General features: G+C 36.0%; 1 protein-coding gene across 1 annotated transcript in view; it reads right to left on the bottom strand.

Annotated features, from left to right (window-relative positions):
- PDE3B (phosphodiesterase 3B) overlaps positions 1–15,204 on the bottom strand; it is an 83,489-nt gene that overhangs the window by 2,797 nt on the left and 65,488 nt on the right. Inside the window, exons 3-14 of the mRNA XM_066320813.1 lie at positions 14,781–15,026; positions 12,165–12,310; positions 9,671–9,777; positions 9,290–9,500; positions 8,654–8,727; positions 8,030–8,133; positions 7,160–7,294; positions 5,543–5,654; positions 4,698–4,811; positions 2,694–2,893; positions 1,113–1,316; positions 718–879 (exon numbers count right to left, since the gene is read on the bottom strand). Of these exons, the coding sequence (XP_066176910.1) occupies positions 718–879; positions 1,113–1,316; positions 2,694–2,893; positions 4,698–4,811; positions 5,543–5,654; positions 7,160–7,294; positions 8,030–8,133; positions 8,654–8,727; positions 9,290–9,500; positions 9,671–9,777; positions 12,165–12,310; positions 14,781–15,026 (1,815 nt within the window). The remainder of the gene's footprint in view (positions 1–717; positions 880–1,112; positions 1,317–2,693; positions 2,894–4,697; positions 4,812–5,542; positions 5,655–7,159; positions 7,295–8,029; positions 8,134–8,653; positions 8,728–9,289; positions 9,501–9,670; positions 9,778–12,164; positions 12,311–14,780; positions 15,027–15,204) is intronic.

Genomic DNA, 15,204 nt, shown 5'->3' with positions numbered 1-15,204 from the left:
TGGAGAACTAGTTCAGGAGCTGCTGTTCCTCTGCCTTTAAAGGATGGCTGCAGAGGAGGGAGAGATCAACTTCAATTGCTGAGCTGATGAACAGAGCAAGTGGCAGAGTAATCAGCCCTAGCAAGGCATGCTGGTAATGGCATCCCCTGCAAGGCCACAGAAGAATGAAATGAGCTATAACATCCAGAGTAAAGTGGTTTGTTTTGGAGTTTTTTCCCTATTTTATAAACTGGAGAATAAAAACATTGAACAGTTGCTCATAGAAAAATCTGAGCTATAATTACTTATCTCAGCACTTCCATGGACCTGATAGTCCTAGAGCTGAACATACATTTTCAGTTTCGTGGATTTTGTACATATTCTTTCACCTAGAAACACATCTGTGAACTTAATTCCCAAAAGTGAAAGAAGTTATTTTGATTTATCAGCATCATCCTAAGGAAAGAAGCTCTCCCCCTCAAAAACCCCCTAATATCTGAAAAATGGAGAATATTGGCTGGGAGCTTCTTTTCTAACACAATTATTAGAAACTATAAGATCATGTTAGTAAGCTACCTGTGAAAATAATTTTCAGTATTCAGAATGAGAAGATGGAAATACCTCACCTGAAGATTGAAAACAAGGAATAAAGTTAAATTGAGTTAAACCGCTGATAAAACAAAGAAATAAATCATCTGCCCATCATTAAAAAGAGAAAATTGCTCTCTCCATACCCACCTGTTCATAAAATTCATTGACAATGCCTTCAGTCCATTTCAGATGCAGGTCCCTGACTTTGGCTGGGCCATTAATATCAGCCAGTTTGATGCATATTTGACAGGCCAGCAGGCGATCGTTCTCATTGCTCCATTCTATGCCATTGCTGTTCATGCCATTCACCTGGGGGAGGCACAGACATCCAGTTAAAACTCTTCAGCCATGGGTTTATCAGGCAATCTACAAACCATCTACAGCTGGTTGGTACAAAGGAAAGACATTCCTTGCATTTTAATAGCTTAAATTTAAATAATATAAAACTTCAAATGCATGTGATTAAAACTGACAATTACGGAGAAGCAATGATAGTGTCATCATCAAGACCAGATCAGTGCAGACACCAAAGTGGAACAAACCTTGGCATTAAATTCTGCAAGGAAATCAAAATGCTTCTTGAGGTCTGTGGCAAGGATTGCTTCAATCACTAGGAAACGAAAGCGCTTGAATTCTACGTGATCAAGGTTGGATAAAAAGTTGTATTCTGGTCGTGATAAGAAAAGATTCCAGGCAGATGCAGCATGGTGGTTTTCTAAGACTGATCTGTCATTGTAGAGAACAGCCTACAGGAAAAAAAAAAAGAAAAAAAAAACAAGCAAAGAATCGTAAATTACACAGGGAGGTTTTAAAGTTATAATTAAATATTCTGAAGTTTAAGGGCTAATCAGAAACAACAGTAGGTAAAAATAATTTTTTTAAAAATTATGTTTTGTCTTCTAGTTTTAGGGTTAAAGTACATGAAAATTGACAGATGAGGTAAACCACCCAAACTTAACACTTAGAAAAGTTTTGGTTTTTTGAAAGTCCTTAACAATGTCTAAGTGACAGCTGCAGTCAGACTGTAGGCACACAGACACAAACTCCTTAAGAATTTGCAAATGTATGTGTGGAGCAGTGTGTGTTTCATGTCACACAGTGATGTAAAAAAGAAAACTAGAAAAAAAAAAGAAATCTGAGTATATGCTTTTATTTCCTCTTAATTGTGTTGGAAAAAAAAAAAAAAAGGCAACAAAAAAACCCAACCCAACAAAAAAAAAGAAATAAACAAAAAAAAAAAAACGTAACAATTAAAAACCACACCACAAAAAGGACTCCAAAACATATAAGAACTGTCATAATGGAAAATGGTGCAAAGTATCACTGGTTTTCAAAGGGCTGTTTAATGCTGATGCAGAAATTTTAACTGTAAACGAGCTAACTAAAATATAGAAACAATAGCAGATTTTACTCACAGCTTCCACGTTTATATAAAACACCCTAGAGAATAATTAATCCAATATAAATTAAACAGAACCTGAAAAAAAACTTCATTTTGCCAATGATTTTAGCAGTTTTTCGAAGAATGCTTGTATTTTTGAAACTTGGTGACAGATGTCTGTGTTGTTTGGTTTTGCTCATCCTTGCATGGTGTTTCTAGCAGAAATAAATAAGTGCCTGCATCCCAAACTCTCTTTGTAGTAAGGAGTTTTTGTTGAAAACTGATTGGAAACTTCATTTTCAAAGTTTTTATCTCCTAACAAGCTGTACCAGTTTCTGATGTATTGCTGTTGTTGATGTTGTTAGTATTATTTAAGTTTCTTGTCTGTAACTTACCAAGAGAGATCCAAATAGCCATCATAGCTGCTTGGGCAGACCTAGGACCAGCTGACTATGAAATAATCCTTTACTCTATCCTGCACTGGTTTATGTTGATATTTTCAATTTTGCAACTTCAGAGTTGTTTCTACATGCATACACAACCAATGCATACAAAACACACTAGAATTTAACAGGAAAGAAAAAAAAATATTGCACAAGTGTATTACACATTAATTTCTCCATTTCTTAAATTGGGCCTTAAATCCTAAACTACTTAACTTTAGGGATATAGAATAGAAAAAAGTTCCTTATACTGATTTCAGACGGAAACAAATAATTTTCTGCAGGCAGAGGTTCTTTACCTGAGGTGCATTAGTGGCCACTAGAAAAGCATTTGTACGCCCAGGATGATCATAGTCGTGCATGGCAGCTGCTACATACAAAGCCATCAATTCCAGAGCAGGAATGTTTGATGCCAGACACCCGTAACTTTCATCAGTAATAGGACAGCTTTTTGAAGAAGTGTAGCTGACTTGGACTGGGGCAATATCACTGGCTTCATCTAAAAAAAAAAAAAATTTCAAAGTAGAAAACCAGAATATTTTTTAGAACAGTATTTCATATTTGTAATACATTATATTCATATTAGTAATACATTATAAATGTGTATAAACAGCCACTGTTGCAAACATGGTGCAAGTTATCCTTCCTGTCATGAAGCTGAATAATTGGCAAAGACTTATATTTAAAAAAGTCATAATAATGTTTATAGATAAACTAACAATTTTAAAGAAAAGTTGAACTGCGTTGAGTTGCCAATTTTTAGCACTAACAGAGCATTCTACTGTTTGTCTCCAACCTGAATTAGTCCAAGAAAAGATTAATCAGCACCTTCCTTAGTATTTCTATCATTTTCCCATTTCTTGAATGTGCAAACCTACAGGAAAACCTGGAAGGAGGCAGCAGAAACTACTGCAAATGGAATTAACTCCATTAATTTAGAAACATGTGTATGATAAGAAGATTCACAGTTTTATTATCCTCTTTCCCATGGACAAAGTCACTACTTAAAAAAAAAAAAAAAAAAAAACCAAAAAAAAACAAAAACAAAACAAAGCAAAACAAAACAAAAACCAAAAAAAAAACAAAAAAAAAAAAAAAAAAAAAAAAAAAAAAAAAAAAAAAAAAAAACAAAAACAAAAAAAAAACCAGAAAAAGGAATAGCAGTTATTTCATCAATGCATAATACAATTCCTGTGCCTTAATAGAATAAACAAGGATTAAAAGCCTGAAAATGTTTATACTGGAAGAGTTTCCAAGCAATAAGAATATTATTTCTTTTTTTTTTTTTTTTTTTTTCTTTTTTTTGTAGAGGAGAATAAAATTAGTTTTATCAATTTTCTTCAGTTAAGTCTCCAGTCCCAATCCATTTAACACTTGGAGAAAGAAAAGGCAATAGAGGGCAATCAATAGATATGGACAAACTTGGAAAAAAGAGAAAATTCCAGCCCTTTAAAAGCCACATGACTTGGGTCTTGTCCTTTTCTACTACACATATAAAACAGTTCTTGGGGAGTGTTTGATTTCTTCTTTTCATCTTTCTGAAATACAAACCATTTAGCATCAAAAACAAGGCTTACAATATATATATATATATTTTTTTTTTTTAATCCTTTACTTACAGGATACTTGGAAAAATTACAATTTGGTAAAACTTAGAAATTCTAAATTTAAAAGTTAGTTTTATGAAGTCACAGACAACACAAAAGCAAGCTTAATTGGAAGTAACTTCACACAACATTTGAATTTGGACGTATTATTTCCTTTTCAGGGATGCTCTTATGCAGTTATTGTTGGGGTGGTCACTTCAGTATTTGAAAGTCTGCATGTGATACCTAACGGAGAATTCTAAAATATTAATTTTTATACTAAAGCCATTAAGGAGAACTTCAATTAAGTTAAATACTTTGGTATATTTTCCTTGGTCTATTTAACTTTCCAATAAAGTTAAGAAATATTAGCCTAATGTATTTCAAATGCTAAAAATACCCTGACTATGGCAGAATACAGAGGTTTCATTCAGCACAGAAAATTTATTAAGTGAACCAGTTTTCTTGGCTAACAAACTAACCATTACTCATCTAATAATTTTTCTAAAAGTCAATTGCATGATATTTCTGAACGGTGTGTGCTTTGTGATTCTTTTTCTGCTGCCTTATATAAAGTACCAAACAAAAAAAAAAAAAAAAAAAAGTGAGTCATAAGAATAATTAGATATATTCTTCCAGAGTAATTTGGTTTACCTGCTGTCGTTTCATTGTAACATTCTTCAGCAAAGCAAAAATACCCTGTGTGTGAACACATACCTATCTCAGTCTCCATTATATGCTCATTATGGATTTGCTGGAAGCCAGGAATGGGCCGTGTGGTCAGGTACCACACTGCATGGAGAACATCCGTGGCATGGATACGGTTGTGATCTGAAAACCAGCAAGACACAATTAAAAAAAAAAATATTGTCTGAAATGTCATCAAAAGGAATAATAAAAACAATAACAACCACAACAACAAAGAAATGTAGAAAACTTACTGTGAGATTTTGATTGATTATAAAAGGAAAAATCGTATTCAAGATGTTAGTAGTAGATATATGTATCACTGAGCATTTTTTAACAAGGTAGTTAGCTAAACATCAGATATTGTCTATGCACACTTCATCCTACCTGGGCCTCAGGAAGGGATTAAATGGCCTTTTAAATCAGTAATGGTGAGAAACAAGCATGGCCTGCAATCTGAATCCTACAAGCACCTGGGCTGGGCAAACATCTGTGGAGTGGGGAAGTGTGCTTTTTGTTTTGTTTTCCAACAAATTTGGCTGCCCTCCACAGCAAGGTGAATAACTGCCATCAAAATTCTCTATTTTCTTCTCATTTTATTAAGGACCTCACCCAAATTTCTGCTAAATCAGCAGCTATTCTCCCATTCATTTCATTATGTTTGATTCAACTATGAATTTAAATTCTTTAAGGTTATCTTCAGACTCCAAATTAACAAATCCAGTTTCGGAGTCCATCCGCTTTGCCCTGCAGTTCATTAGACCTGTTCTAAGCTTTGTCAAGTGCATTCATTAAAAACACACTAAGCTGCCTACAAATGCACCAAAGGAGAGCCACTGATATAAAAATTCCACATGGAACCAGGGAGCACTTACAGGGAATATCCCGGTAGCCGTTCTCTAGAGCACGGAAGTAATTCATGAATTCTTGAGTGGGGATTTTGAAAATTTCAAACAAGCCAGTGTCTTGAAATAAGGCATAAGTTACCTAAACAAAGATTGAAATCAATTTAAGCCTCCAAGATGTACCGATGTATGTTCTGCTTTTTCAACTCTAAAAATATTCTTGGTTTTTAAAATTTTACTTGCCAACAGACATGGAAATCACTGAAATTCCACTAAAAATTATCAGAATGCTATTAACATAGGGATATATTTCACACACTTTTAGCACAAAAATGTGGATTTTTATGAACCTCTCAATAAAGAATAAGAAAAGGTTTTTTCATTATTGATAATTCTATGCACGACTAATTTTTAATAATGTACCCCCAAAAATTTTTATAGGGCTAAAGAAGTCATGCTTTATTCCATTAGTGACCTAAAAAGAAGAAATTTATATTCTGACTTACTATTCAAAAGTTCAAATTATTCAATTATAACAGCAGAGTCATTAATAATAAAACAAAGAGAAACAAACAACACCAGCCCCCCAATACTGTGGTTGGTTTTGAGACTTTGGCAAAGAGATCTTATTTCTTTTCTTTATTATGATTTATCTTCAGTGTTTTTAACAAAATGAGCTGGTAAATGAAGAAGTATTTCAAAAAGCTACTCAGAACTTCCATATATGTATATAAACCATATATTAAGGTTTACATGCAGAACTTAGTGTACTTCAAAGCCTAATCCCCACCACCACCACCACCAAGGCTGCAAATATTTAAAAAAAATTAAAACAAGTCATTGCTACTCATTTTTATAACTTTTTTTCCCTAGACACAGGAGAGGAACAAGAAGTTCTGAAGCACGGGAGGTGCTCAGAGGAGCTGCAAAATTAGGGGACATTACTCCAGGGTGGAAAAATAAGACACTGGAAATAAAACTGTTTAGTGGTCAGATCAGAAGCTCCATGATTACTAAATCCACTCTAAAGAAGGACGTAGAAGCTTCCAGATGACCTTGATGAATGGGGGAAGCTGGACAAGAGCAAACAGAATCCTACTCTTGCACCTGCCAGCAGGTTTGGCTTCAGCAAACATGAAACTGCACGGAAGAGCTTAGTAATAAGTCAGAAAGAGATAAAAGGGATACAAATGTCCAGAAAGCAGCATGGAAAAAAAAATCCCACTGTTTGTAGGATCAGGAGGCAAAAGTCTGTCTAAAAGATCACTTCTCTTCCCCCTCAGGTGCAGTGCTGGCAGAAATATTTTACTGAAATCAAGAAAAAAGCAATGGTTTTACAAACAGAGTAGTAATTCTGAAAGCAGGAGATAATTTTTGCACAGGAAATGGCAGATCATGGCAAAAGCTAATCAGTGTGAGTCTAACCTATTTACATTAAGAATAAAATTTGCAAAGACTGGAGCATGCTCCCTAATGACAAACTATTTTTTAAGGTTTACAATGACACAGAGTACATGAGAAGTCATATTTCTGCTATTCAAGATAGCACATTGTCAAATTCACATAAATTTGACTGCAAAACTTCTTCATGGTCTAAATAAAGGACAGCTTTACGTACCCTCTCCCATATAATAAAGGACAACAAACCTGGCTAAGGATCCTTCCAGACTGATCTCCCATTTCTTTTACAAGGTCAAAAACTTGAAAATTCCAATTGCTCATCTTCTCCATTAGTGAATCATGGTCTAATAGCATTGTTTCTAACATAGAAGTCTGTTCCACCTGTATGAGATTAAGATACTTTATCATCTCTAAAATAACAATGAAAACTAATTTATCAGTTGTGTTGGCAAAAAAGGCCCTGAAAATGATAAATCATTAGTGAATTTATTGAATGGTGCTGCAGCTATGGCTATGAGAAAATTATAAATCAATATCACAAACAACACACTTGAAAGCTTGAGTTTTCCTGCTTTGGGCAGCAGATTCCAGGGTTTTCTGAAGTGGTGCTAAATTTTCCTTTTTATTTATTTTTAAAGAAGATGAGTTAATAAAACAAAGCAAAAAAATATGCATAGGCCAAAAAAAGATTTTCTGAGCTTTAAGAACAGGTTAATTGGACAAGCTGACGTACAAACCCAAAATGTTAATATCACTGTATTGAACATTCATTTGTAAGTCTCACTGCAACTGCTGCATCTTTCATAAACTTCCAAAAGGAAATATTAGCCAATCAGAGTTTGAGCCTACCCTCTCAACATTAAATCTACACAAATCAATATTGATCCACAAAATCAATACAATCACAACCTTTCCTGTCATTTGCTACTGACATTTGTGCAAGGTAAACAATTGTTAAACGAAAATTTGAATTCCAACCACACTCCGTAAGCCTTTAGAAATTACTACTTCAGCAACGTAAAGACCACTTCACAGCAAGTTAGAAATGATAAAAAAATACTGAATTGAGAGAAGTTATTGCAAGTGTTTGGTGTTTTTTTGCAATTACATGCTTACAAGCAGTTTATTTTGTGTTTGATCGACCATTTCCTTGCTTTCAGCTTTCCTCTTCTCTATATGGTGGAAAGATTCTTTGGAGACGCTAGCACTTGGGACTTCACCTTAAAGAAAACACACAGAGAAATACTATATCAGTAATTGATCTGTAAATTACTACTGTCTAATAATTTTTAACTCATCATACACATTTGTCATGGAAATATAAGTAATAGCTTGTTTCTAAACCATTTTAATTTAAGAAATATGCAAAAAAATCATAAAGGACAAAATTTATTAGACACAACCTATTTGAAGATTAAGAAAAGCTAAAAGCATAGCCTTTATTCGAAAAAAATCATCCAATGATCAGTTTAGCTTAGTTGGTAGAGCACTGGTTTGATACATGGAGTACAGAACCAAAAAGGCATTAGTAGAAGCCTGTTGTAAAATCTTTACTATAAAGCAGGCAATATTTTGTTTTCTTTTGATTATTCTAAAACACAAAACAAAGTAAAATACATACCTAGGTTAAAATATAGCAAAAAATCATGCAGAAATAGTAAAATTTTAATTTAACTGGCTTGGGAAAAAAAAAAAAGGCAGCAAGTTGATATCAAGTATTTGTCTATTTTTAAATCCCACCTGATTTTCTGTCTCTGTATTCTGCAAAGTCGGGTTCTGGTATCGGAACAGGCTTGAGTATCTGGCGTCCACAGCTTACAGAATACATAAAAAATATTTACAACATTCAGTAACTTTCTTCTTTTGCTACTGCTGTCTTCTACTGAAAAATATCTACTAATTACTTGTTTTAAAAAGGCTGGTGAAGGTTCCTTTAACAAGTGACCTGAGTATTTTCTCCTAAATTTGGAGAAAAAAAATCTCTAAACATAGATTTAGCCTGTACCTAGATAATAATCAACCATGACCTCCCCCAGACTTAGACCCCTGAATTATTAGTTTATAACTAAGAAAGTACTCAGAAACACAGAACCCAATTCCCAAGTAAGAAAACCCCCTTTTCTAAAATTCCACAGAATACTGTTCCTCTACAATAACAGCTGCTGAGAAGGATGGGCCATGTCAAAGCAGCAACATACATTCAGCATTCTTTACTCTCCCCTGGATAACACTGTTGCAGATTATTATGAGATTTATGCCCTTTTTCAATCCTAGCAGGGGCACAGGTCTTGATTTGGTTTAGGGGTTTTTTTTATTTTAATTGCATTCTTTTCAACCCATATGAAGTGACTGAAATGATAACAGAGTTTACAGTACCTGCTACACATATAACCTACAGGTGTTTTAACGGGCTGCTGAAAATCTGGAGAGCTAGGTGTGTGTCCTGGAGGCTTGTGTATGTTAATGCTTGGTTTTGTGAGGAAATCAGCAGTGTCAGGGAACTCTACAGGTGACCAGTTGCTGAAAGCCCCGCTGGAGACAGATCCATGGCTTGGTGAACCCACAGGACTCAGGCCAGGAGAAGCACCTGCCAAAACAAACATCCCATGGGGTTCAGATGACAAAAAAATCCTTGCTGTTTACAAAAACTGGATTTCAACAATGAGGGACATGCTGATGCTATTATTTCAGTGCTATGTTTACATGAAAAAACCCATGGTGCACCATCCTGTTACTGTACAAACTGCATGGTCCTACCTCCTCGTCTGGGACCCATGTGATGAGTCAAGGTCACAGAAGATGATCTTTGCTTTGGTATTGTCAGCAGGTTTGCACCAAAAGACCCATTGGAGTGAGATCCTTGGCTGAAAAGAAAACAGTAAGGTTTTTTTTTCTTTGTTTCCTAGCTTGTCTTCCACTTTTATTAAATAAAACACCTTTAAAATAGCTACACTGCCCTGTGACATGTCCACCACCATTCAAGAAACACAGAATATTACATAGCAGTCAAATTCAAAACCAGCTAGAAAATATATGTCAATTACATGAAATAAAGACTGTTGTGTACTGATTGAAGCAACAAATGATGCAGTAAATATACTCAGACTATGTGTGATAGGTTTTATTTTCTAACATGCTATTTTCCTTGAACATTTGAAGCAGGCTGTTTCCTAACAGATCTTAGGATTGATTAATTTGGAAATACAATAAAAACCTTACACAGCCACATACACTTTGCATATTCAATTAACTGTTTTATGTATTACAAACTTAAAACTAAAGCTGGTTTTGACATCAAAGCGTATTTTGCTTCAGCGGCAAAAATCCTTCAACTCAATTGCTCAATCCTGCCATCTGCTGTTCCAGGGACGAAATTTCACTCCAGAATTTAAAATCGCATTTCCTTTAGTGAACAAAACTCTAATATGAAATTAAAAATAACTGTATATGTTTACTTCAAAGTGAAAAGAGTTTACGTAAAACTATTCTGCCTCGGGAGAGGAAAATAGCATTGACCAAAACAGATTTAATCTTTCTTAAGCAGATCACAAAAAATGTCCAATACAGAAATAATACTTGATCTCTCATCTCTACTTTAAATACATGAATACGAAAAATGAGTTCAATAATAAACATGAATTTATTTCTGTGTATCTCCAGCTACTGGAGAGGATCCAGTGGAGGCCATAAAATGATGAGGAGTCTGGAGCATCTCTCATATAAGGAGAGGCTGCAGGAGCTGGGCCCGGCTGTTGGGAGAAGGCTGAGAGGAGATCCCATCAATGGTTATAGATATCTCAATGGTGGGCTAAGAGGATGGTGCCAGACACTTTTCAGTGGTGCCCAGGAAGAGGAGGAGCAGCAATGGTTATAAACTAAAACACTAGATACTTCACCTCAACATGAGGAAGAACTTTAGGTTTTGAGCTCGTGTTTGAATGAGAAACCAAATCAAAAACCTGCATACAAATAAAACAGAAGTTCCCAATAGCTGCTTTTGAATAGTAAGGAAAGTGAGGACATCCTCTGTAAATGGACACTGAGACTGCAGCAGGAGGGCTGAGCCTCAAATTGAAATCCCACACGTGCTAAGGGCAATTTCTTAGTTGCACAGAGCAATTTCTCTGGTCCCTGGTTATTTCCAGTGGATGCAGCTGGGGAGGTTCATCTGGACACTGGGCACCAAGTCAGCAGGAAAATATAATCTCTTAATGACCACTGCTGCTCGTATTAGAATCTTCAATTATACCTCACACACAAACCACAATTAAGTTTTACAATGTAAAAACTTAAAGATCCTATTTTATTGAAGGGGGAAAAAACACTGAAAGGGCAAAATTATTTAAGTGGTTCATTTTAATATTAAATAGAATACTGATAAGTAAATTCTTGCGTGTGTGTATATAAATTTCCATCCACTACTAATATTTACCAGTTATCAGCATAACTCACGTTTTTTTATTTAAAAATGCATCTGTTATACTTTCCTTATGACTTGTGTAGAACCATTAAAAAAACAAAAAAAAAAAAACCCAAACAAAAACACCAAACAATCAAATAAAACCAACAAAACAAGAAAAGCGAAACCACACACATTTTTACAGATTTCAGAAGCAAAAGCATACTCATTTATACATTTAAATAAAATTAAATGTACAAATTTTCACTAATGTACAACACAAAAAAGGAAAAAAACATTCATTTTAACCCTAATCAGAATGTTATCTTAATTCTGGAAATAAAAGCTCTATTTGTACCATATTTACTAACAAGTAAAGAAGAGATTATTACCTTCAAGTATCATACACCTTGCTTGATGACTGGAGGAATAATAAACATTATAATATATACAACCAGTGGCTACCAACCACAAGAAAATTGTCTCACCTTTTTTATTATGTATGGGTATATGGAAGCTGGTAAGTGATACATATATTAAATAAAAAGAAGGAGGAAGTCAGTAGAGGTTTAGAGACTAAACTAGTTTGTTTTGCAATCATGTATGTTGGACTTTTTTTTTTTCATTTCCTACTCAAGCTTCTATCAAGGCCTGCTTATTATGACAGAGCGCACTATTCAACCTCAGCATGACCTGATTGCTACGTAAGAGTCACAAAGAACAGTAGATAATTAACTTTACCAGTTTATTCTGGCAGAATTTGGATACTGAATTCACAAGACTTTACATCAAACACTTCTGCTGCCAAGTTCCAGCTTTACTACTGCCCTTAAAACACTGTTCAGTGCTTACCTTGGTGTGTTATATTCCTGATGGGATCTCTTGCTGATGTTACTCCTTTCCCATCTAGATGATGTAGATTCCATAGGTGACAAGCCAGAAACTCCTGAGGATCGTCTCAGCTGTGGGGTTGGCAGGCTGCTCCTGCTACTTAATCCCTGTTGAGTAATTTGACCATGGTTAAAATCCATGGATGTAAAAGCAGATGCTAGAATTTTATTTATGGTTTGTAAGGGCTATTTATTGCTAATTTCTATAGCAAAAGAGCTGATGTGGTACTTGACCACAGGTATGGTATCTTACTCCAGATGGGGTCTCCCAGGGGCAACAATGCCAGGAGATAAGAGATGTGCATACTCAGGGGCTTGCCTAGACAATTTTTACTTGCCTAGACTGTGAAATCTGTTAAAATCACGACTGTCAATAACAGCAGAAATCCACCCATCCAGCAAGCATTCCACTGTCATACACTAGGAAACGTAAGGACAAGTTCTAGGGACAGTCCTGATGGAATTGGAAAGTGTTTCTGCAGAGTATCCTTGCAAAGTTTTTGTATCATATTTAATTATTTTTTTCTGAATACTGGGCAGTTCACATTTCCAAGAAACCCAAGGGGAAGGGTTAGCAGTAGATAACCAGTTCTGACTAGCCCAAGGACTAAAGCCCAGTTTCAGTTACATTCTTTTCCTTGTTTCTAATTCCTTTCCTATCAAGGAGAACAGGCAGCTCACCACTGAATCATAGAACAGTCTGAATTGGAAGGGACCTTAAAGATCCTCTAATTCCAACCCACCTTGCCGTGGACAGGGACAACTTTCCCTAGATCAGATTGCTCCCAGCCCCATCCAACCTGGCCTAACACATAATCTAACCCTGCCCTCCTTCAGTTTGAAGCCATTCCTCCCTGTCCTGTCACCACATGCTTGTGTAAATAATCCCTCTCCACCTTTCCTACAGGCTCCCTTCAGCTACTGCAAGGCCCCAATCAGGTCACCCCCAAGCCTTCTCTTCTCCAGGCTGAACAATCACAATTCTCTCAACTGTTCCTTGTAGGAGAGGTGCTTCAACCCTCTAATCAAATTGATGACCCCCTAATCAACTTGCAAATTATAATTGAACAACTGAACACACTTTGGAAGCCAATCAGGGAAGAGAAATAAAGAGGTACATAATTCACAGGAAAAAAAAAAATTAAAAAAAAAAAAAAAAAAAAAAAAAAGGGAGGAGACCTTTTATATTCCAAGTCAGAGAAAGAGAGAATGGCAACCTTTCAAGATTGTCCATTTTAAAGGAATACTTTCATAATATTTTCTTTGCTGTGTTATAACCTGGAATTTTCCTCACTTAGTAGGTTTCTAAAAGCAAAAGAAATCTTTCTCTTGCAGTAACATACACAGGGGGAAATACTTGGGCTTACTCTTAAACATATACCAAAGCCATGATGGTGGCAAGCACTAGGCAAATTTCTACCCAGAAACCCCTCAAAATTTGAGGTAAAAGTTACTTTTAGGAAGGAAAAAAAGAATAGCGGCAAAACCCCATAATATTTCAACCTCACATAATCTTTATAACTGGTCTCCAGCAATGAATATTTTTCATTTCGCACTAGTTTGACTAGCTATTAAGAAAGTTTAAAAATCAAAAGGTATGCCAATCCTTAGCAGTTTTTAAAGAAATCCACAAAGGGAAACATGCTGAATGACTGTGATCCCTGCCCAATTGATTCCTGCAGGTATCCATGTGATATTACAAGGAATTTCATACTGCAGTGGTTCTGCAGGATCTTCCACAGAGTAACCTGTAGACACTGAGTGTTTCCCCCAGAAATATGGTTCCCAACAGACATTTCACAGGCTGTATCAGGCTCCAAAATACTAAGCCAACAAGATGATCAGTTTGGGTCAGGTTGCTCACTTCCTGGAAAAGTAAACAGCTACAGGGCACATCCCAGAACAACCTCAAACTGTCAATCCTGGGCTGGAATTATTAGCTCTGGTGCTCTGCAGCCGAGTTTCTAGATTGCAATTTTTTTTTTCCACCACACTCCTTAGCATTTCATATAGTAACTACACTCTTGCTTTCACTTACTAACCCCAAGTAGTGGAGAAGTGACAGTACATCTTACACTGGTCTCATAAAGTGATTTGCTGAAGAAAAAGAAGGGATATTTTTCCTTTTAAGTAGCTGATTTGCTTCTGTATGATGTCTGGTTTGCTGTCCACAGGAGTAAATTTCTTGGGGGAAAAAGGTCAATGAAAAAGCCACACTGACAGTAATGGTCAGATAAAGAATGTGGAAGAATCAAGCTCAGCCCTGTTTGTCCCATATCATGAGACTAAAATATCTTCAGTTTATATTTGCTGTTATTTTGAGGTATGATGTGATCAGGGTGCAGACCAGTGCTTGTACCAGTCTATCCATCAACCACTTAAATTTGCATTTTAGTACCTATGTCCATTTCATCCAACGAGTTTTCACAGCTGCTCCCTTTTGACCTTAAACATTGTCCAGGGGTACTCAGCACAGAACCTGCTATGCATACAGGAGCATTCTTACTAGATGAATTTTCCTTTAGCTATTTTTTTTTAATTGCAGCACGCACAGGAATGAAAACAAAAGCCACTTGACCTTGAGCAGCTTCCGGTCTTTTTCAGCAGGATCCTCTATTTCAGGGCAGGGGAAGAAACCAGGGAAGGGTGTGAATGGGCTGGCCTTTGGCCTGCATGCTCCTGAGAAAGCACCAATGAGGCTGTTAATGCTTCGAAGGGAGGAGATCACATGTGGTGGGAGACACGGGTCGCTCAGCAGCTCCGTGAGCATATTCCGAGCCTCCATCAGCACCGAGACGTCAACTCCATTCCCACTGCCGGCACTCTGGAACAGATGGAAATGCATGGCAAACCATGAACAGGTCAAAACACTTCACGGCCTTCCTTGTTTTAAATCAGTATCTTCTGCACTGCAAATGTCGTAAAAATAAGTTTTAAAAAAATCAGTGTGGCAGAATTTCTTTTAAAGAAAAAATATATAGATATTCAGACAGCAGCGTCTG

Source organism: Sylvia atricapilla, chromosome 6 (genome assembly GCF_009819655.1).
Source record: "Sylvia atricapilla isolate bSylAtr1 chromosome 6, bSylAtr1.pri, whole genome shotgun sequence".
Lineage (NCBI taxonomy): Eukaryota > Metazoa > Chordata > Aves > Passeriformes > Sylviidae > Sylvia > Sylvia atricapilla.
This window is presented reverse-complemented; position numbering and strand designations above follow the sequence as displayed.